The following is a 20,796-nucleotide window of genomic DNA, read 5'->3' as shown; positions in this document are numbered from 1 at the left end:
ACCCGTGGTTCCCAATGTGGGGCACACGACCCACAGGGGGGCAATTTGAGAGACTGTACTTTTTGAGAATCCTAAGGAAAAACCATCTTCCGCAGAAACTGCTTGCCTTCTATCACTGTGCCATTGAGAGTGTGCTCACTTATGGCTTATGTGTGTGGTACGGAAGCTGTACTACCCAGGACAGGATGGGGTTGTGCAGAGTTGTTAAGGCAGCAGAGAGCATTGTTGGCTGCCCACTCTTCACCTTAGAGCAGATTTATGCCACAAGGTGCCATAGGAAGGCACTGGACATAGTAAAAGATCCATCGCATCCTGGTCACTGTCTCTTCAAGCTCCTGCCGTCGGGACGGAGATACAGGACGATGAAGACAAGAACGAGCCATCTCAAGAACAGCTTCTTCTCCAGAGCGATCTCGGCCCTGAATGGGAAACCTGGACTTTGAAAGTCATCTAATCTTCCTTGCTGTATTATACTGTATTGTTTTAATTAGTGTTTTTATAGTTGTTCTGATTTTGTGTGGAGTGCCCTACCTGGGTGGATGGAGCAGCCAAGTAATTTTCGTTGTCCCCGAGAGGGGGCAATGACAATAAAGATATTATTATTATTATTAGAATGAATTATTAACAGTTAATGGCCTTTTAGGCTTCCTCCACGTGAAAAGGAGTTCACTTTTTGAATGATAAGAATTGTATGTCATGGGGGGGGGGGCACCAGGATTTTAGAGATGCTTAGGTGCGTAATGGCCAAAAATAAAGTTGGGATCCACTGATCTAGACAATGCATGCTCCTGATCTGATTGCACATTCCTAGGTTTAGGTGGACTCTCATTTTCAAGGTGGAAAGTATTCATCCATGTTTTAATTGCAAGGATTGTGTAGACCATGAAATCACTCCAAATAACCAGTAATAATTCACCTGGAGAAAAAAACAGCATTAAAATCTCAAACAAAGAATACGAGGGAAAGCAATAATTTGAGACCAGTTCAGCAACAAATACTTTATTTTAAAAGGAGAACAATGTTTTCCACCATAAGTCTAGAATTTAGCATTTTTTAAATCAGTTATTACTAGGATGGTGGTGGTGGTATGAAAGCTTAAGTTGTTTATACAGTGGTACCTTGGTTTTCAAACTTAATCTGTTCCGGAAGTCCGTTCCAAAACTAAAGCGTTCCAAAAGCAAGGTGTGCTTTCCCATAGAAAATAATGCAAAATGGATTAATCTGTTTTAGACTTTTAAAAACAACCCCTAAAACAGCAATTTAACATGAACTTTACTGTTTAATGAGACCATTGATCCCTAAAATGAAAGCAATAAACAATGTACTGCAGTCAATCAATCAATCAATCAATCAGTCAGTCAGTCAGTAGCTGAACTGGGTTCCACAAAGTCACACACAAAAAAGAGCCACAAAAATGCAAAATCAATAGCAAAAACAGACAGACCTCAGCGTAACACTTAAAACGGAAGTGTGGCACTCAATTCATCAGCGTAACACTCAAAACAGCAGTGTGGTTGTGGCGTTCATACAGAGCCCCCGGTCTTTTCACAGACAACAGTGGTACAGTACCTTGGGTTACACACGCTTCAGGTTACAGACTCTGCTAATCCACAAATAGTAAGAACTTTGCGGCGGCAGCGGGAGGCCCCATTAGCTAAAGTGGTGCTTCAGGTTAAGAACAGTTTCAGGTTAAGAACGGACCTCCAGGATGAATTAAGTTCTTAACCTGAGGTACCCCTGTATTGACCTGTACACCAGTGCTTTATTCTTCGGCTGCCACTAAGCAGGTTTCTTCTGGTGAAATACTGAGTCTCAGTCAGGTTGTAAAGTCAACAACGAAGATTAAAGTTTATTGAAGAACAAGTTTTAAATACATTCAGAACGGTTTCTGAAATGTGCGCCCTTAACTAGATGTGGCACTATCTCACACTGTCACACTCTTCTCTCTCAGTTCTATCCCTGTCTCTCACTCTAGCTGTCACAACTGCTGTGTTCGTCTTTTACTGGCTTTGTCTGACTCCTCTATCTCCCAATGGTAAAACCCCTGGGCTGAGCCTCAAAGCCAGGTAGGCTCCACCTCTGAGCTTTCTCATTGGTCAATCTTCATTAACCATTTCCATCCCCCTGTACAAACAAAATCACAAGGAATGAGCAAAGGCCACATCGGCATTCAAATCAGAAGTGTAACACTCAAATCGGAAGTATAACACTCAAAACGAAAGTGTGGCACTCAAATAGTCAGCCTAACACTCAAAATGGAGCATGTTTGGCTTCCGAAGAAAGTTCGCAAACCGGAACACTTACTTCCGGGTTTGCAGCATTTGGGTTCCAAGTTGTTTGAGTACCAAAGCGTTTGAGAACCAAGGTACCACTGTATACACAAGCAATGAATAGGACCCCTTCCTTCTGCAACTGGAAGAGGGAATTAACACAGAGACACCTCTTGATTACATGGGGAATTTTGCTAAATGCTGTCGTGCTTTGGTGAGACGCTTGATCTTCTTCTTCAGAGTGTTCCTCACATTGGAAGTATCATACCTCTCCTGAAGGAGAATGTCAAACTGATCTTTGTTTTGCAAGAGTTGCAGCATTGCACTTTGTAATTTGTCAGCATAATCCTGGAGAACATATGTCCGAATAATCATGGGAATTTGGGTTCCAAGACGAGTTCCTGCGCTCTGCAAACAGAATAAGAGAAATGTTTGGATTTTTAGACTGATTAACAGACGGACAAAACCAGGAAGTAGCATTATCAAAAGTCTATCATTACAACAGGTCACCCACTTAAACATAGGTCACTGGAAGAAGGCTTAAATCACTCCCACTAACAATCAATCCAAAGAGGAGGGATAATGGGGCCTTATTTATTTCACAAATTGGTTTGGTTCTCTTGTTTCTGGGCCCAGACAATAGAGCAAATAATTTTTCTCATCATATTCATGCCCCACCCACCTTTTTTTTTTTTAAACCACGAGAGCTCTAAGAAATAACCTGATGTATGTGCATGTGTAAGTACTTCTTTATTTAGGTTATTATGTGACATTTATGTTAAGAGCAAGCTGCTCCAAAGCAATAGCTTAAAAACTTAAAACAGAGTTCAGCTATCCTAAGAGAGGAGCGGGAAGGTGGTGGAAGGCTATATCAGCCCAGGAGAAAAACTATTCAGATCAAAGTTTTGGATACTCTGTTTCTTTATTTTACTACTAGAATTGTTCCATGTTGTAATGGGAGATTGAGGTGTTAAAAAAAGAGGTTGAAACTCACTTTGAAGTAAGCGTTCAAGTGGTAAGTCATTTCCTCCATGGAGCATAGCTTTGCAGGAACTAGAACTGATTTTGTAAATGCATTTCCAACAGCTTTCATTCTAATACCACTTAAATCTTCACCATACATACTGTCCTGGGAGTACACTATTTGTTCCATTTTAAACTGAGTATTGATCATGGATACCGCAGCCACTTCTTGCTTCAGTTTTATATCTTCAATATTGATCTGCATGACAAAAGATATTATCTTTTGTTGTTATTGTTCCACAGTAATTCATTATGAGAACCCCTACACTCAGTGTTCCCAAGTATAATCAGTAAGGCTCAAAAATTAACACCTAAAACTGCTTTACCAATATAGGTCATTAGTCCATTTCACCCACCACCCTGAATGACAGTTCCAGTGTCTCAGGCAAAGGTGTTATCAGAGATTTTTAAAAACTGGACCCTTCCGCAAGCCTTGATGGGTAGCGTTGTGTAGATAAATAAGGTAAGGTGTTACAAAGCACTTCCATGGGAGTTGGGAAAGGTACAAATATTTGAAATTCATGAACTCCACAATTGATGGTAGAAGAACAGTTACATTTTGAGAGAACCACAGAATAACATCTTGCACAGAAATATCAGTGGATAATACTTCCACTTTAAAAATATAAAGCTACCATTGTGTCAAGAGCGAGCTAGCAGTAAATCACACTGTGCAAGTTAAAGTCTTTAGCAGCAAACACACTATCTGCAAAGGAGCGTCGGGCCTAAGGAGCGCAACTCATCTCTGGTAGGTCTTGCCCCCATAAAGCAGTTGCTGAGACTGAAGGACCCCACCTCCCCACAGCTAAGTCCCCCCCTTCTCCAGGGGTTTTTTTTTCCAAGCAAGAGACTGCATCTACACCTCACCAATCTCTCCTTGGCTCTTTTCATACTTCTTCTGGTTCTGGGAGACAAGTAGGGAAGGGAGTTTGTCACAGCAGGAAGGAGAGACAACTTCTCCAGCCAGACTCATCTCTGCCTCTTGGCCTCCTCCCCTGCTTCAGCGTCTGCCTCTGATTCTGGACTTCCCTCTGCCACAGACTCTCCCAGCTCACTATGCCCTGTTCCCTCTTCAGTTTCTGACACCTCAGTCTTCTCCCTCTGACGGCTCATCCTTGTCCCACCACCCTGGCCTCTGAGCAACCAGTCCATGACGCATGGGCTCTCTTCAGCAGAGTAGCCCCATCCCTGCATCATATCATCTCCTTCATATATATTAGGTGGGACAAGGAAGTAGTTAGAATTAAGTCAAACTATTTATTTATTTTTTAAATCTAGGATCATACTTGGGGGCAGAGCTCACATAAAACACTCATCAGGGGGAGACCTTTTCAGACTGATGGACCAGGTCTAAATTTTCCCACCCCTAGCTGCCCACCTGTCAATCACCTGAATTCATAGTGATATCAAGTGAAGCTGTGCTTTAAAGCCCTGATTGTCAGCAAGCACACTAGAGCCATCCTGGTTTTATGGATTCATTACAGGGTTCCACGTCTGCCTTTTGTCTAACACATCACTAAATACATCACTTCTTACCTGAGCAGCTCTCAGAAGATTGTAGAAAGCACCAAAGTGTCGGTAGGCAGTTTGAATAAAATTTTCCCGCACAAGTTCTAGAAAACAGGGAGAACCATTTAAAGGCACAAAATCTTAAGAGAAAAATTGTGGCTAAAATTCCTAAGCAACTGGCCAAAGTAAATGATATACTGTCCTGTGTATTGTTGGAAAAAACGGGGGCCCTGGGCTTGTGTCTTTACACACCTTCACCTCTACCAACACACACACTGGGGTGCCAACACTATTTCTGGGCAGGAGGCTGAGCCCCCCCCCCAATAGTGAGGGGGCCGCCATCCCCCACCACTGCTGGGCAAGACTGGCCTGCTGCCCCCCACCCCGCATGTGGGGAGCAAGTTGGCGCCCCTGCACACACATGTGTTCACATCAGTTAAATTGTGCAACATGTCAGAAAAGAATGACCACTCTTGCTAATGTGTCTTTCCTGGCTACCGTTAACCCAACCTTCTACTCAGAGGCATGAATGCAGATTAGAGTGTTTGTGTGTGTACAATATGCTGCGAAAGACAGAGAGACTTGGAAAATCAAGTAAACAATATTAATGGGAATTGCTTCCTAGGAAGTATTTTGTTAGGATTAGGATCAGAATGATCAACTGACAGAAGACATGTAAGATTGTGGCATAATAATCAATTATTGTGGCATAATAATCAATTATTACTGTGCTCAATCTCTATTTAATTTTATATATATATATATATATATATATATATATATATATATATATATAATGTGTATATATATATATATATATATATATATATATATATACTCTTTCCTTTCAAGGCCAATATATGCTAAGCACTATGCAGATATAAAAAAGGACACAAGTCATGAAGATCATTGGGTTAAATTGTGTATGCAAATAAATTATGAGCTGTTACTGACTTTCACAAAGCCAATAAAACATTTAGGCTGCGATTCTATACCTAATTAAATGGTATAAAATTCAGTGACATTTACTTTTGAGTGGACATGTATAAAATTGCACTATAGAAGGTAGTGCAAATTTTATTTTCTGCATGTGACATTTAAAGTGTTTTGAATACCCTACATTTGTCAATCAAAATATTCACAATACTTATGTGTATTAAAATTTAAAAAAAACTATTCTGTTTTAAAACTCCTATTTCTATATTAACAGTACATCAACAACATTCAGAAATGATATATTCCAGGCTAAATTATATTCCTAAAATCACACATGAAATCCTTTACATAAACCAGATATTAGAAACAGAAACCATGTTGCTACTGTAAAACGTACCCGCTACATCCGTCAACATTTCAACAGCTGGCGATTTCAGCATCATAATTTGTCGTCTGACAATGGTCTCAAAGGTCTTGTAATTAATAAACCCTGGGAGTTCTTTACCACGATATTTATTTTCATAGCTGTGAACTTCATCTTTCATAGTATCTCTTACTGCAACATTGAAAAAAATTGCATTAAGTAATCACCCTCAGCTTTCGAGGCTCCAGTTCTGATGAAGTTAATAATCATGCCTACTCCATGAATTATAGAACACACATTTTTTTAACCTGCTCTTTTCTGCAAGTCTGATATTGGAAGACGTCTATCTCAAAAGCAAAATAAAAATGGGCTGCATGCACAGGTAAACAAATATCTGTGACAATGCCCAAAATGAACCACAGGTTTCTGGAATTCAGAGATGATAGGGACAACAGCACATAATGTGCATATATCCCATCAAGTACCACACCCACCCACAAGTGTGGCTAGGAAATACTGAGATCAGAGTTCAACTGAAAATGCTCATGTGTGAACAAACATGCACAAAAGTGCATATGGGAAAAATGGGTCTGTGCAAACTACATGCACGCTATCACTCTGATGAGTACACAGCCTGCATGAGAATTAAGGTTAAAACTGGGTGTTCACTTGCAGGAAAAAAATAAGAAAATTGAAACAGTTTACCATTTAGTGCATTGCAGTTGATCTCCTCTTGCCATTGATTAAAGATATTTCGCACTTTTGTGAACAATCTTGTTTCTTTCAAATCCGTTAAATCCTCTCCTTGTACTTTATTTTCGATGTCTTGATTAAAAAGCTTGATTTTCTGTAAAAAGAATATATATATATAAATATATAATATTTATATATTAATTCAGTCTGTCCAGCTACAATGTACCTCTTTTGAAAAAGAATTGATTATCCAGAAAGCATCAAGACTCGCCACCAAACATTACGTGCAAATGAAGTTTTACATAGGATAGGAGATGAGGTGAGGATAATTTCTCTCTGAAATGAGAATAGATAGTGGAAAGAATGAAGAAACCAAAATGCTGGAGGCATGTCAAGCCATTCAAAGGATCGGGGTGGGGGATGAAGGGACAGCAGATGACACAGACAGTCAACCTGTTAGGCTTTGAACTTGATGGCTTAAGCTTTATGGTTTATACGAATGAGCAGAGTACAATAATAAAAGAGAAGTGGATCATGTTCAGGATAGGCACCACCATTCATATTCCATAGTACCATTCCTAAACCAGCACAAAGAGAATGCTCCCCAAATCACATACAAATAAGCTTTACAGTCTTAAAGTGGTTCCCTGATGTTACTTTTCAACAAGTAGCCAATCCTCATCTTAAATAAAGTATATCCTTCAAATAGATGATATAGGGTGAAGGAGACATAATATTTAAAGAGAAGCCACAGCTGAGTCATTACATGCTGTGCAAGCGTGACTTTCTACCTGTTTTGCAATGTACATAACTTTCAACTCTCCTAACTATTGTCTGCCTAGACTTAGATTCACTATGCACAAGGTAATAAAAGAGATAATTGATGGGAAAGGATATCTGATGATGATAGGACCTTCGGGTATAGGGCGGTATAGAAAATTAATTAATTAATTATACAGTGGTACCTCGGGTTACGAACTTAATTCGTTCCGGAGGTCTGTTCTTAACCTGAAGTACCACTTTAGCTAATGGGGCCTCCCACTGCCGCTGCGCTGCCAGCACATGATTTCCGTTCTCATCCTGGGGCAAAGTTCGCAACCCGAGGTACTACCTCCGGGTTAGCAGAGTAACCTGAAGTGTTTGTAACCTGAAGCATTTGTAACCTGAGGTACCACTATGACGACGACGACGACGATGATGATGATGATAATAATAATAATAATAATAATAATGGCCCTTGGAACTTAGTATTGTACCAATGCTTTTGGTCCAATTGAAGCATATGGCTGTCCAATCTTTTAATGCAAAACCACCTCCCGTCACCCTTGACCATTAGTCAGGAGTCCAGCAACATCTGGAGAGGGACATGCTCCCCACCCTCTCTTTTTCACCGGATGGTAGTTGTTTATTTGGTCTTTCATTATCAACATTATTTTTAAACGTACATTATTGCATTGAAGCTCGGAAATGTCTGCCAGAGTTCAAGGCCTAAACATCTTCTACCAAAATTACATACTGATATTTAGGTACTTAGTTTTCAGTTTCCTGAGAAACACACATATTATAATTTTCAGGCATTCCAGAAATAAAATTGGAAACCCCACATTTATTTACCTGTATGAGGAAAGGCATCTTCTCTTCCGTGTTTCCAGGCACATCTTGACCACATTTTTGCAGCTCTGCATTTGTTACCTCTAGCTTTTCCTTAATTTGTTTTTGCAAAGTTGGCAATGTTTTCTGAAAGACAGACATGCACCAAGAAGAAAAGTATTCAGTCTCAGAATGTTTCAACACCTCTTCAGAGTGAATTCACAGAATCATTCACAGAATCTGACACTTGACTGAGATAAATACTATTACAGCTGCTTAACACGAGAAGAGAAGACTCCCTGGAAAAGACCCTGATGTTGGGAAAGATGGAGGGCACAAGGAGAAGGGGACGACAGAGGACGAGATGGTTGGACAGTGTTCTAGAAGCAAAGAACATGAGTCTGACCAAACTGCGGGAGGCAGTGGAAGACAGAAGTGCCTGGCGTGCTCTGGTCCATGGGGTCACGAAGAGTCGGACACGACTAAACGACAACAAAAAACACTGGTAGTGAAACATAGAAGCCACCAACTTCTTTTTATTTGGAACATACCAAAGCATGCCAGAAAGTCTTATTCACAACCCTATGATCAGAATGTATTTAGACAACCAAGATGTGTGTGTGTGTGTGTGTGTGTGTGTGTGTGTGTGTAATACACATACAGTGGTACCTCGGGTTAAGTACTTAATTCGTTCCGGAGGTCCGTACTTAACCTGAAACTGTTCTTAACCTGAAGCACCAATTTAGCTAATGGGGCCTCCCGCTGCTACTGCACCGCCGGAGCACGATTTCTGTTCTCATCCTGAAGCAAAGTTCTTAACCCGAGGTACTATTTATGGGTTAGTGGCGTCTGTAACCTGAAGCGTATGTAACCCGAGGTACCACTGTATAGTTTTTCTTTAGAGAAATGAAGATCATTGGACTGCTGATAAATGCATTTGCATGCAACATACAGTTATGCCCCGGGACTAAAAATGACATGTCACATGTCCAATGACATGTAGTTTTCCTCTACTGGTATTTTTTTTACAGTATAAATCTTGAATAGAAAGCTTTCCACTCCAGCCATTTTCCCACTCTTTTTTAAAAGCAAAAAATTGTCAATAGAAGTCAAAGATTGAAAACAATTTTTCTTTTTCTAAAAATTGAAGTATAAATAAAATCAATCATTAAAAATATACATTATGTACTAAAATTACAGATTAAAATACATATTAACTTACATGTTTAGATAGGCTTTCCTAAACATGTAAGTTTTTTGTGGACATTAAAAAAGGATACAGAGCAAATGCTTCCCAGCAAAGACAAGGTCAATACTATTATTTCAAAGCACTAACAAATTTAGTTATTCAAATGAATCAGTATTCTCTTACGCTAATATGCTCTATCAGCTCCTGGGTAAGCCTTTCTGCCAAAAGTGGGATTGTAGCTCTGCCTTCCTCCAAAAGAGATCTAGCAGGAAACAAGAGTGAGTAATTAAATTTAAAAGTATGACACAAGTATAACCCAGATAAACAGGCAGGCAGGCAGGCAGGCAGTTCTCAATATTCATTCAAATGGGGCTCGTTTAAACAATCTTTGGAGTGATCAGACCCAGTGTGTGGAGTACTGCAGGCTGAAGTGTCAAACAGATGCTTGCATTGGTTGCATACTTTCACTTAATTTGGCATTATATTTCAACCAACAAAGACCACAATGAATGGATTTCTTTCTTTCTTTTAAAAAATAAGGCTACCTGAAAAAATCGTGTTCTTCGAAAAATTCTCTCTCTTTCTCAATTGCATCTCCCAAAGTCACTTTGTCGTTGATGTCACTTTGCCCACGACACTTAACGATCATATATCCTTTTCTCAGGGGGACTCTTTGATTCCGGATTATGTCCACCACTTCTGCCTCTGTTCCCTTGTCGACCAAGTCAGGCTTGGTCAGGATGCCTGTGAAATAATAGATGCATAGGAAGAAAAGTATTTTATTTTAGGTGGTTTATTTTGAGAAAAGGTAGTACATATTCTGAATCAAGTCACCTTTGAACCCATGGGACCTGTATGGGAAAAGTGTGTCTCTGAACTTCCTCACCACTGTGAAATTATGGTGATTGTCCACATTTTTAGGATTAGGAAACAGAGGACTTCAAAGTGAAAGCATGTGTGTTTGAGGCCTGCCTACCAAAGATGACTTAAGAGGACAGACCATTTTCTTCTCCCATATCTCAAGTATTTATTGCGGGGGGGGGGGGAGTTTCTTTCTTACAAAACAGTTTTAGAATGTTCACATGGAACACTCAAACAAGAAGATTGCAGAACAGCTTCACTAGCCTGTTGCCATTCAGATGTTTTAGACTTCCAAGTCCTACCATCTCTGACTATTGGGCAACCTTGACTGGAGGCCAATGAATGTTGTAGTCCAGTACATCTGGAAGACACCAGGTTGGCAAAAGCTGTTTCAGAGAATATATCTATGATGGGAAATATGAGATGTTCTTATGAACAGAAAAGCCTGCTGGATCAGGCCAATGGTCTACCTAGTCTAGTATCCAGTCCTCATGGTAGCCCAACCACATGACTATGGGAAACATGCAGATCTAACACCATACATGTAAAGCACAAGGGTTCCCCGAAATAATCTGGGAAACTGAAGTTTTCCCTTCACAGAGCTACAATTCCCAGCACTCTTAAACTACAGTTTCCAGGATTTAAATGTACGGTGAGGATCTGTTCTCCATTTGGTAGTAAAGTATTGCATAAGGGTGCAGTGGGGAGGGAAAAAGACAGCCAGGACTCAGCCTGGGGAATCCAGCAGCAGCAGGGCCTGGAAGCAGTGGCAGATCTTCATGCCCCGGTGTGTCCTGGGGGCAGGGGCGTGGCACCCAGCACGGGCGTGGGGACAGCCGCGATGGCACCCTACTGGGATTGCGCTGCCAGGGGCGGTGCACTCCCCCTGCACTCCTCTTCCTCCGCCAGTGCCTGGAAGTATTTTCTTTTGTGCCACTGGAACAGCTTGCAGTTGGAAGAAATGGCTGGCTATCTGATAGCAGCTGAAAGAGACTGCAGCTTGCCAGACCAGCTGTATCAGATGAGCTGTGGAACCAATAGGAAGCCAGCTGGCCCAATACAAGTACTATATTGGGTTTGGCTCCCCAGTGTGAGCAATCTGTCACTGTCTGATATGCAGATTTCTGTTGCCTCACCATGCCTGCTGTCTGGAGCCTGACCTATGGTCTTGGACCACGTTACCAGCCTCTGCTCCTTTAGACCCACTATTGCTGCCCTTGACCCACACAGATTCTGGACCACACTGCTTGCTGCTGAGTCCATCCTTCCCCCAATATTCTTCTATTTTTCTGTACAGATGTGCAGTTCACAACAGCGAAGAGCCGCAACAGAATCAGCCAGAAGAATTCAGCCTGCTATGTGAAGTGTGCAGGTCTAGAATATTCACAGAATATACAGCTGATAAGTCACCATTTCAGTAAATATAGCAGAAAGAGGGTTGATTTGAGGGCTAACACAAAATCATGGTAAAAACTGATTAGATGCTTGGCAAAATGATGTTTGGCAAAATGTTAAGAAGTGAATAGGCTACGGTAATGTCTTCAGGTAAGACCTCTAAATAAAATTCTGAATGACACAAATCAAACAGGGTGGTAGGATTCCTGCAGTGATAACTTGTCCTCCCCGTAGTTAAAAACAGCACCATCACTTTTTAAAGTGTTTATTTAACTTACCAAGTGTTCTCTCCCCTGTGGGATCTACTTCTTGAGCCATTTTCAGTGCCTCCGTTGTTGCAATGTCTACATTACTTGGCACCACTACCAAATTGATTGTTTCTTGTTTGTTAATATACTTCTTAATTAACTTTATTATCTGTAACAAAATTCAGACAATAAGAGCTGTGTTATATGGCACCTTATAAAATGAGTAAATACAGCCAACTAAAATTTTGTACAAAATTGGAACAATACAAGAAAAACAAAAGCAGTGGATTTATTAACATAACTGCTGTATTGAACTAATCAAGGAATTGGAGGTGATCAGCATTGTTGTACTTTAACACCCATCAGTCCCAACCAGCATGGGATGATGGGAGTCTGAGTCCAACAACATCAGGTTTCCTACTGCTGTGTTACAGTGTTATTTATATTCCAATGTCTACCAAGGATTTCAATGCAATTTACAAACAATTACAAAAATTAAAACAACAGATAAAGCAAACAAAGCAAGCAGCAAATAAAAAACTGCTAGTAATTTTTTTTTAATGTGGTAGAAAATATTTAAAAATATATCAATGGTGGTACGAGGCATACCTTCCAGCCAGTGTTCACCCAACCTCCTGACAACTGTGTCACTGATGCTTACCTGGATGGAGAGGTGTGGTGCAAGTGCACCAGCAGAAGTGCCAGATAGGTTTTGCTAGTGTGTTTCAACCTTCCTGACCTCCCCACCACCTCACCTCTCTCTTTCCTGTAAGCAGCTCTCAGGAGGTCAGAGGACCACCAGTGCTCCACCATGCCACCCACTTCTGCCCCTAGGATTCCATAACTGGAGCACCACCAATAAAATCCCTTCTGCCTTGTAGATGCAAGCCTTACCTCCAATGGGTGGCACTTAGTGAAAGGCATCATACCTTTAGTATGTGGGCACTCCCATACCTTGCTGTATCCACCCAATTCATTTTCAGGATCCTACCAGTTCTGAAAACAATCTTCTTTTTACCTGCTGTCCAATGTCTTTTGGCTGATCACCCACAGCCACTCTTGCAATTCCTGGCAGGTCAATCAGAGTCAGGTCCGGAACATCCGAGGAGCTGATTTCCAGGCTAATTAATTCTGAGCTAATGCCTGATCCTGAGCCAGCCATTGCATTCTGGGCTGTATTATAGGAGGAAAAACAAAATACAGTGGTACCTCAGGTTACAGATGCTTCAGGTTACAGAAGCTTCAGGTTACAGACTCCGCTAACCCGGAAGCAGTACCTTGGGTTAAGAACTTTGCTTCAGGATGAGAACAGAAATCGTGCGGCAGCAGCGCAGCAGCAATGGGAGGCCCCATAAGCTAAAGTGGTACCTCAGGTTAAGAACAGTTTCAGGTTAAGAACGGACCTCCAGAACGAATTAAATTCTTAACCCAAGGTACCACTGTAACAGTACAGGAATATTGTGGGAAAATCTCTTCCTACAGACCAAAAAGTGAACACTTCAGCAGAAATGTGTTCTTCTATAATAGACTAGGCAGAAAAGGAAACTAATTACAAAGATAAGCATTTGGAATTTCTGCTTGGTGCAAAGGAAGACACTAAAAACCATCACAGAAAAACTCTTTATGTATATCCCAACCCTACTAACAATTTAATATCGGTTTGGCTGCCCACTAGAGGATATACAAAAAAGAAATTCAGATAGCAATTCTATGTGCATCAGTGTGCAAACTAGCTCTCCTGAACAGTGAGACGTGCTTCTGTGTTAACATCTATAGGATTGCACTGTCAGCGACAGTTACCTCTAATGATTTGTTCTTCCACTTGTCTCGAGCTATTCATTTCTTTCACTGTGTTCAGATATGAAATTTTCCCTTTCCATTCCTTCGTGTTGTGTGTTTTCTTCAGCTTGAGCTCTAAGGGGCATCTTGTAACAATACCTGTAAAGTGAAAAGGCAAGCATGAAGGAATGGAAGATGACAGGGAAGGGCAAAGGGAGCCCTACTCTATCTTGAATGTCACCAAAACATGGGTGGGCCAAGGAAAGCCTGGTCGTATCAGCAGGTAGAACACTAAGAATGCAAGAGCCCTGTTGGATCAGGCCAAAGGCCCATCTAATCCAGTATACACTGCTCACAGTGACCTACCAGAAGCCCATGGGAAGACTGTAAGCAGAACCTGCGTGTAACAGCCCTCTCCCTACTTGTGATTCTCAGTAACCGCTATTCAGAGGCATACTGCCTCCAACAGCAGACATAGCCCATAACATTACAACACTACTGAAGTCTTTAGACACAAAGAAAGTGCCATGATCAGTATAGTTGGGTCTTTGCATCCTTCAAATGGCAGGCAGGTAGGCAGGCAGGCAGAAAGAAAGAAATAAAGAGAAAGAAAGCTGTTTAGTCATAGGGAGAGTAATATCCCATGCATTACAAAATATTTCCCAAGACACCTATAACAAATAGCAACCAAAAGGGGAGGATAGATACCAAGCAATATAAAACTATTAACTGATGAAAAAGACTAATAAAAAGTATTAAACCAATTTCATGGGGAATGAAAGTTACTTAAAGGGCTCTTCAGATCGTATAAATCTTTCGCCTTTTACTAAAGAAAAAATAAAAAGTCCTCCCAAAGTAGCAATAGAGTTGCCAGGCGAATCTCCCCAAGGAAAAGCATGTCATAAACTGGGTGCCACCACCAAGAAAGCCCTCTCTTTAAAAAAATTAATATTTTTAAAAAATATTTCTTAAGTTTACAAAAATACATGCATTGTCTCTTTTTTCAGGTTGCGTTTAGAACCACCTCCCTTTACACCAGATAGTGGGAGCCCCAGATGGTGGGATAGACTCTGAAGACAATCTTAATATAGAGGTTGATGATTGCATCACATTGACTCATGGAGAAAAAAGAGGAAAAGCGGGGGGTGGGGGATTCTCACCACTGCCCCTTGGAAGAGCGACTCCAGAAAGAGCTTCCAGAACTGAGCTTTTCCCTGAGCTTTGATCTCCAATCACAGCAATTGCTGGCAATGCCAAGTCCTTCTCCACTCCGAGGGCTCTCAGAGAATCAATAAGGTCAATACATGGACGGACTTTCTCTTCATACTGGGTGCTCAGGACACTTGTGCTCTGAAAGAAAAACAAAACAAAAGGGCACCTGTGACCAGAACTAGAATTAGTTATCAAGTCCAATAAACCATTTTCACCATTCATATTAGTGATGTGGAGCAGCAACTGTTTTCTTAAGTGTAAGCTTCCCAGGTCCCTTCCACCTGCTCATATTTGCACATACCTGCAATAATATATGGGTACTTCCTACACATCCTTACCATGGGCATCACTATAAGAAGAGGCAAGGTGGAACAAGCCAAAGGCTCAGCTAGTTCAGCATCTTGTTCTCATAGTGGCCAACCAGTTGCCTATAGGAAACTCGCAAGCATAACTTGAGGGCAACTGTGCTCTCTCTGCTTGCAATTCCCAGAATCTGGAATACAGAGACATACTGTGTCTGACAGTGGAGATGGAACTTAGCCATCAAGATAGCCTGTTCCTCCAAAATTATGTCTAATCCTCTTTCAAATCCATCCAAGCTGGTGACCTATCACCACATCTTGTGGGAGTGAACTCCAAAGTTTAACTAAGTGTTGTTTGAAGAAATACTACCTTTGGTCTGCCCTGAATCTTCCAAAATTCAGCTTTATTGGATAACCTTCCCACCCCATGCCCCAGGCTCTAGCATTATAAGAGGGATGATTCAAACCTTAAATATGAATGGTTTCCTTGCACCCAGAATCCTTACTGGGGTATCTAGGTCTGCATCATGGTATTTAAGAGGTATCCCACGAAATTAAAAAATAATTTGCCCTTACAGATTTTGATTCATAGCTGTGCATTTCTGATAGTACCTCTATAAGTTGAGTCTTCAGTGGAGAGGAGTCATTTTTTGTTTTACTCTTCAGTGGACTGGAGTCATTTTCCTTTTCACACTTGACCGACATGTTGCTCCCTCGGAATTAAAATATTTTCGTAGACTGGAAAATCAGTTTGCCTGCTCTTAGTAAGAAAAAATATTTTGATTTTATTCTGATGTGCAGGCTGCTTCTGAGAGAAATTCTAAGGCCAGTATCTTTGGTGGAAGTAAATTGCTCTTGAACTATTAAAGCCTGAGCCATCTCTTCTCCCACAGCAGAGTCAGTGGTTTGTATTTTCCATTGGAAAATGATCCATGATAGCAAAGTTAAAACAGAATACAGTGGTACCTCGGGTTAAGTACTTAATTCATTCTGGAGCTCCGTACTTAACCTGAAACTGTTCTTAACCTGAAGCACCACTTTAGCTAATGGGGCCTCCTGCTGCTGCCACGCCACCGGAGCACGATTTCTGTTCTCATCCTGAAGCAAAGTTCTTAAACTGAAGCACTATTTCTGGGTTAACGGCATCTGTAACCTGAAGCGTATGTAACCTGAAGCGTATGTAACCCGAGGCACCACTGTATATATAAGCTTGGGGTTTTGGGGGGATATATTTTAAAGTACAGTACCATGAAGACTGGTAGTAAGTTTACTGGCCTCCCATTCAAAATAATGAGTCAGACACTTTACAGTGAGTTCAGCGATCCATACAAAAAAGTTAAAGGGTGCCACTGAACTGCATGATGCCCTAAGTATTTGCAAAGCAAATCCCTAGCCATTGACTCTACATTGGTGTCAATCCCTATCCCCCTCCTCATCCAAGGCTCCTAGCATTAGCCATACCTCCCTGATCTACCCAGTCAGAATTGGGCTACACCATTCCTGAAAACCAAAATACCGTACTATTGCATGCACCCCAATACCTGAGCAGCAAGAGATTCTGCGTGTACCTGCAGTATCCCAGGGTTTGGCTTCCTTAGAATGAAGTTCTGTAGAGCCTGTGCTGTCATTAGTCTATATGGTTTTCTTTACAACCTAAGATGCTTTTCTACACACAACCTAAGAAGGGACTGGAACAGCATTAGCCCTCAACAAGTTCTTGCTTCCCCATTAGGTTTCCAGGGAAGCCTCAAGCCACAACGCAGAGATCAGCATAGAGCAAGACAGCATCTCCAGCTTCCAGGTCACTCACACACAGCCCCCCTGCAGCCTCTGGCTGACTGTTCCTCTTCCTAGGATGAGGTGGGGAAAAGCTCACCCATTCATCTCTATGGCAACAGTGCTCACTCTTTAAGATGCAGATGATGGGTATTGGGCTAGGGCAATTACCTTGATAAAGGAAGTAGTTTGACTGGTTCAGCAAGTTTCCTCTTATAGATGTTAAAGGTAAAGGGACCTCTGACCATTAGGTCCAGTCATGGCCGACTCTGGGGTTGCGGCACTCATCTCGCTTTATTGGCCGAGGGAGCCGGTGTACTGTTTCTGGGTCATGTGTCCAGCATGACTAAGCCGCTTCTGGTGAACCAGAGCAGCGCACGGAAATGCTGTTTACCTTCCTGCCAGAGCAGTACCTATTTATCTACTTGCACTTTGACGTGCTTTCGAACTGCTGGGTTTGCAGGAGCAGGGACTGAGCAACGGGAGCTCACCCTGTCACGGGATTCAAACCACCGAACTTCTGATTGGCAAGTCCTAGGCTCTGTGGTTTAACCCACAGCACCACCCACATCCCCTTATAGATGTTACCTTCTCATAAACTGGACTGCAGCTTTCAAAGAGATCCCTGGGTATCATCCATACTGACCCCCAAATATTTAGCAGTATATAATTCAATGCCACATAAGAATCTCTTATTTGTAAATTAAGAATGCATTTAGCTTTGACATGCCAAAACAAGTTTCCCAAATCACTGAATTCAATTTGGCATGGAAATTGTAACCCAACAACTTTTGGAGGACACCACGCTAGCTACCCTTGAATGGGGCAGTGAACAACATTCCCTCTTCCCCCTCCTACCCAGTGAGACTCCTCTGCTTGCAGACATTTAATCCACCCTGTGAGGTCATTACTTTCCAGGCTCTCCCTTCCCGTTCCCCAAATGGAAATCCTGCCTGCAGGCTGATTATTCTATGGAAGGATTCTTACCTCTTGCTCTGGGAGAAAATGCTGCTTTCCTGATGCTCTTGTTTCTATTGTGTCAGCATCAGCTCCGCCTTTCCTGTTCAGGGAAATCGAAACTTAAAAAGGCATCTAACCAATGGCATTATCCCACACCAAAAGCAGTATCACAAGGGTCCCAACAGTGTGTCAGTTTCCCTTGCTGCAGAACACAGAAAGGAAACCAAAAATAATGCTGTCTCATCATGAGGAAACGAAACTTAATTCAGTTCCTGGAACTGGTTGCATCTGAAACAGATCAGCATCACACCAGAATGAGCAGCCATCTGCTCCTTTTGCATTTTATAAGGCACTAGTGCTGTAATAATTACACATTTGTTTAGCTCTTTGTTCTGATTTCCCAATAGTCCGCTCCCATTAAAAACAAAACAAAATTAACACCAACAGCTGAAATCTAGGAAGCAAGTTGCAGTATAAATAAAATGCTAACAACAGGATTCTGACTTTATTGAGAGTTTTCATAGTGCATTACTTGAGCGATGCTTTCAACAATGTTGCAGATTCCAAAGTAACAGGAGTCCAGCACACTGGTGACATAAAATTAGTGGTAGGGGTGAGTGGGTAACAGGGGAAGCCATGGGCAGAATAAGAGTTTGTCCTTTATAATGCAAATCATGCCTCTCTGAGGGACTTTATGAAGGGACAAGGCTTTGTTACACTTGTGACATTAAGTATTTCACCATTAGACGCCCATCAATAATGGCACAGGCAAGATTGAACCAAGAACTGCCTTGGAAACAACTCAGTTACTGTGCTACTCTGGCTCTCAGTAAGAAGTATACTTAAAAGCTCACTAGAACCAGAAAAGCTGTTCACTGACATCTAATAGCCTGCAAGCTCAGGATATGTGGAACCTTGAGCAGACAGCATGTTCTATATTTGGCGCAAACACGGAAAAAGCCCTGTATGTACTGCAACAGGTCCAAATCCGTTGTCAAGCCATCTCTTGATAATTATAAAGGATAATTGGATTAATAGTATAGACGCAGTCCCTAAAATATGCTTAATTCCAACCCGTTCAGGGTTTTGATGCCAGCATTTTGAATTGGGTCCAGAAGCGAATTGGAGTCAGTAGAGTCTGCAGATAATAAGATGACTATGCTCTCATCTTTCCACTCCTGACAGGAGATGGAATCGTAGAGTTGCAAGGGACCACAAGAGTCATCTAGTCCAATTCCCTGCAATGTACAAATCTTTTGCCCGATGTGGGGATCAAACCCATGACCTGGTGTGTGTGTATGTGTGGCATGTCCACTCAGCCAGTGATGAGATAATAGCCCACACTGCAATCAGCATGAACACTCTCATACCAGCAGGCGGATACCTCACAAGACAATGTGATGCAGGCAAAAAACATCTGTACAGACACAAACACACTTGCTGGCTGGGAGAGCAGACCAGGTATCAGCCAGGATGCTACAAACCAGCTCTTCCCTGTTTAGTCCTTTCTGTAGGTCTTTTGCAAGAATAGCCAACATGGTGACTTCCAGTTGTTGCTGGACTACAACTCCCATCAATCCCACTCCTAACCAGCATGGACAATAGTTATGGATGATGGAAACTGTAACCCAACAACTTCTGGAGGACACCACGTTAGCTACCCTTGAATGGGGCAGTGAACAACATTCCCTCTTCCCCGTACAACCCAGTGAGACTCCTCTGCTTGCAGACATTTAATCCAGTCATTACTTTCCAGGCTCTCCCTTCCCGCTCCCCAAATGGAAATCCACCCTGCAGGCTGATTATACTGTGGACGCTCGGGTTGCGAACATGATCCATGCGGGATGCACGTTGGCAACCCGCAGTGGCACATCTGTGCACGCGCGGGTAGCGATTCTGTGCATGTGTGAACCCCCAAACCCAGAAGTAACCCATTTCAGTACTTCCGGATTTCGGCAGGTCCGTAACCTGAAAAAAACGCAACCTGAAGCATCTGCAACCCGAGGTATGGCTGTCCTGTGGAAGGATTCTGACCTCTTGCTCTGGGAGAAAATGCTGCTTTCCTGATGCTCTTGTTTCTATTGTGTCAGCATCAGCTCCGCCTTTCCTGTTCAGGGAAATCGAAACTTAAAAAGGCATCTCACCAATGGCATTATCCCACACCAAAAGCAATATCGCAAGGGTCCCAACAGTGTGTCAGTTTCCCTCGCTGCAGAACACAGAAAGGAATCCAAAAATGATGCTGTCTCATCATGAGGAAACGAAACTTAATTCAGTTCCTGGAACTGGTTGCATCTGAAACAGATCAGCATCACACCAGAATGAGCAGCCATCTGCTCCTTTTGCATTTTATAAGGCACTAGTGCTATAATGATTACACATTTGTTTAGCTCTGATTTCCCAATAGTCCGCTCCCATTAAAAACAAAACAAAATTAACACCAACAGCTGAAATCTAGGAAACAAGTTGCAGTATAAATAAAACACTAACAACAGGATTCTGACTTTATTGAGAGTTTTCATAGTGCATTACTTGAGCGATCCTTTCAACAATGTTGCAGATTCCAAAGTAACAGGAGTCCAGCACACTGGAGACATAAAATTAGTGGTAGGGGCGAGTGGGTAACAGGGGAAGTCATGGGCAGGATAAGAGTTTGTCCTTTATAATGCAAATCATGCCTCTCTGAGGG

General features: G+C 41.9%; 1 protein-coding gene across 3 annotated transcripts; it reads right to left on the bottom strand.

Moving 5' to 3' along the window:
- Nucleotides 1-972: 972 nt before the first annotated feature.
- LOC307215575 (interferon-induced GTP-binding protein Mx1-like) lies at nucleotides 973-20,796 on the bottom strand. 3 transcript variants are annotated; one of them, XM_079974902.1, is made up of 14 exons: nucleotides 20,142-20,796; nucleotides 15,948-16,126; nucleotides 15,018-15,207; nucleotides 13,879-14,016; nucleotides 13,097-13,251; nucleotides 12,109-12,247; nucleotides 10,120-10,318; nucleotides 9,758-9,836; nucleotides 8,410-8,532; nucleotides 6,808-6,949; nucleotides 6,136-6,294; nucleotides 4,830-4,906; nucleotides 3,265-3,492; nucleotides 973-2,678 (listed from the first exon to the last, which is right to left on the bottom strand). In XM_079974902.1, exons 2-14 carry the CDS (start codon nucleotides 16,074-16,076, stop codon nucleotides 2,448-2,450), a joined length of 1,989 nt encoding a protein of 662 aa, XP_079831028.1. In that variant the 5' UTR covers nucleotides 16,077-16,126; nucleotides 20,142-20,796; the 3' UTR covers nucleotides 973-2,447. The 3 variants fall into 3 exon arrangements, with proteins under 3 accessions (XP_079831028.1, XP_079831029.1, XP_079831030.1); XM_079974903.1 differs by lacking the exon at nucleotides 20,142-20,796 and having other exon boundaries at nucleotides 15,948-16,134; XM_079974904.1 differs by lacking the exon at nucleotides 20,142-20,796 and having other exon boundaries at nucleotides 15,984-16,120.

Source organism: Podarcis cretensis (genome assembly GCF_951804945.1).
Source record: "Podarcis cretensis genome assembly, chromosome: 4".
Taxonomy (NCBI): domain Eukaryota; kingdom Metazoa; phylum Chordata; class Lepidosauria; order Squamata; family Lacertidae; genus Podarcis; species Podarcis cretensis.
The sequence above is the reverse complement of the archived record's forward strand: the minus strand, read 5'-3'. Positions and strand labels throughout refer to the sequence as shown.

What these genes read in the sequence shown, in the direction of transcription:
- LOC307215575 (XM_079974902.1), bottom strand. Translation starts at nt 16,076, where the DNA reads ATGTCGGTCAAGTGTGAAAAGGAAAATGACTCCAGTCCACTGAAGAGT. An exon ending in CAAAAGACATTGGACAGCAG is followed by an intron (nt 12,248 to 13,096) that starts GTAAAAAGAAGA and finishes ATTTTGTTACAG; the next exon opens with ATAATAAAGTTAATTAAGAA. An exon ending in AGATGCCTTTCCTCATACAG is followed by an intron (nt 6,950 to 8,409) that starts GTAAATAAATGT and finishes TTCTTTTTACAG; the next exon opens with AAAATCAAGCTTTTTAATCA.